This window comes from Larus michahellis, chromosome 10, assembly GCF_964199755.1.
Source record: "Larus michahellis chromosome 10, bLarMic1.1, whole genome shotgun sequence".
Lineage (NCBI taxonomy): Eukaryota > Metazoa > Chordata > Aves > Charadriiformes > Laridae > Larus > Larus michahellis.
The window spans coordinates 24,875,870-24,877,810 of NC_133905.1; the positions used below are offsets into that span (position 1 = coordinate 24,875,870).

General features: G+C 51.3%; 1 protein-coding gene across 1 annotated transcript; it reads right to left on the bottom strand.

Annotated features, from left to right (window-relative positions):
- Positions 1-238: 238 nt before the first annotated feature.
- Positions 239-1,201, bottom strand: LOC141749376 (olfactory receptor 14A16-like). The gene has a single exon (XM_074602758.1). The coding sequence runs from the start codon at positions 1,175-1,177 to the stop codon at positions 239-241; it is 939 nt and encodes a 312-aa protein (XP_074458859.1). The 5' UTR covers positions 1,178-1,201.
- Positions 1,202-1,941: the final 740 nt, after the last annotated feature.

Consider the following 1,941-nt stretch of genomic DNA (forward strand, 5'->3'; position numbering starts at 1 on the left):
GTCAAGCAGACCCAGCCATCAGGCACCACACTCAGGAGATCCCCTTTTCTTGCAGAGATGCTCTTAGGGAGGAAAGAGGTGACACATGGTTCTTCAAGGATGAGACACAACAGGAAAGAGCCTCAAGAGAAGTGCTATGATCCCAAGCAATTACCTCTAAGTATGATTATCAGGAAAAAAAAAAGCAGAAATTTCTCTGAAACGTGATTTGAACACTATGAAAGAAAGGGGAAGAAAATTACTGTTGATGGTGCAGGATCCATTGGGTCTGTTTCCTCAAGGCACCCTTGAGCTCCTGGTTCCTCATGCTGTAGATGAGGGGGTTCACTGCTGGAGGCACCACCGAGTACAGCAGTGACACCACTAGGTCTAGAAATGGAGAGGAGATGGAGGGGGGCTTCAGGTGGGCAAATATGCCAGTGCTGACAAATAAGGAGACCACGGCCAGGTGAGGGAGGCACGTGGAAAAGGCTTTGTGCTGTCCCTGCTGCGAGGGCATCCTCAGCACAGCCCTGAAGATCTGCACACAGGGCAGCACAATGAAAACAAAACATGCGAAGACTAAACAGGCACTGAGTAGAATAAGCCCAACTTCCTTGAGGTAGTCTGAGTCTGAGCAGGAGAGCTTGAGGATCTGGGCGATTTCACAAAAGAATTGGTTTAGGCCATTGCCTTGGCAGAGAGGTATTGAAAATGTATTAGCTGTGTGCAGAAGAGCATAGAGAATGCCACTGCCCCAGGCAGCTGCTGCCATGTGGACACAAGCTCTGCTGCCCAGGAGGGACCCATAGTGCAGGGGTTTGCAGATGGCAATGTAGCGGTCATAGGCCATGACTGTCAGAAGATAAAACTCTGCTGAGATGAAGGTGACAAACACGAAGACTTGTGTAACACATCCCGAGTAGGAGATGGTCCTGGTGTCCCAGAGGGAGTTGGCCATGGCTTTGGGCAGAGTGGTGGAGATGCAGCCCAGGTCGAGGAGGGCGAGGTTGAGGAGGAAGAAGTACATGGGGGTGTGGAGGCGGTGGTCACAGGCTACGGCAGTGATGATGAGGCCATTGCCCACGAGGGCAGCCAGGTAGATGCCCAGGAAGAGGCAGAAGTGCAAGAGCTGCAGCTCCCGTGTGTCTGCGAATGCCAGCAGGAGGAAGTGGGTGATGGAACTGCCGTTGGACATCGGATCCCTTTGTTCCTGAGGTACTGCCAAAGGAGGAAAGCACACTCACAAGTCAGGACATCTCTGAGCAAATCTCTTCCCATTGCCTGCCTTCCAAACCCAAACACGGATTCCTGCCGCCCAGCCAACCCCCATTTCTATACTGAGCATGATGTTTGTGGTATGGAATATTCCTATGCCCAGCTTGTCCTGCCTCTGCTCCCTCTCGTTTTCTACGGGAAACTGAAAAAGTCCTTGACTTAACATAAGCACTACTTAGCAACAACTCAACCAAAATGTCTCATCATCATTAGTCTCATACTGAATCCAAAACACAGCAGCTTCTAGGAGGAAAATGAACTCTCTCCCAGCTGAAACCAGGACAACTCCCAGGTAGCGCTTGCCTTGAGGTGCTTCTGGAAAAGTCCCTGTGAAATGTCTACTCCGTCTGATGGTGCAGCAGAGAATCTCTGATCTTGGGCATGTCCTCCTGCTCTACACAGGAGAGAGATCCCATAGGTTTTGGACTGTGAGAGCTTTAGGAGATCCCTGCAGGAACTGCAGTGGCATTGCCCTGTACCCAGAGACTTACCGTGTCGAGGGCTGTGAAGATTTCTCTCTCTGTGAGCTCTCAGTGTCCTCCCACTCCCAGCTGCCTTTAACCTCTGTCTGTCTGCTCGTCTCCTCTCCCGTTTTGCAGAGGAGCTCTTTGCCATGAGTTTCCTCCATCCGAGGTGCCTGGACCAGTTTAGTGGCAGAGGTCCAGCTCAAGGCATTTTAATGCC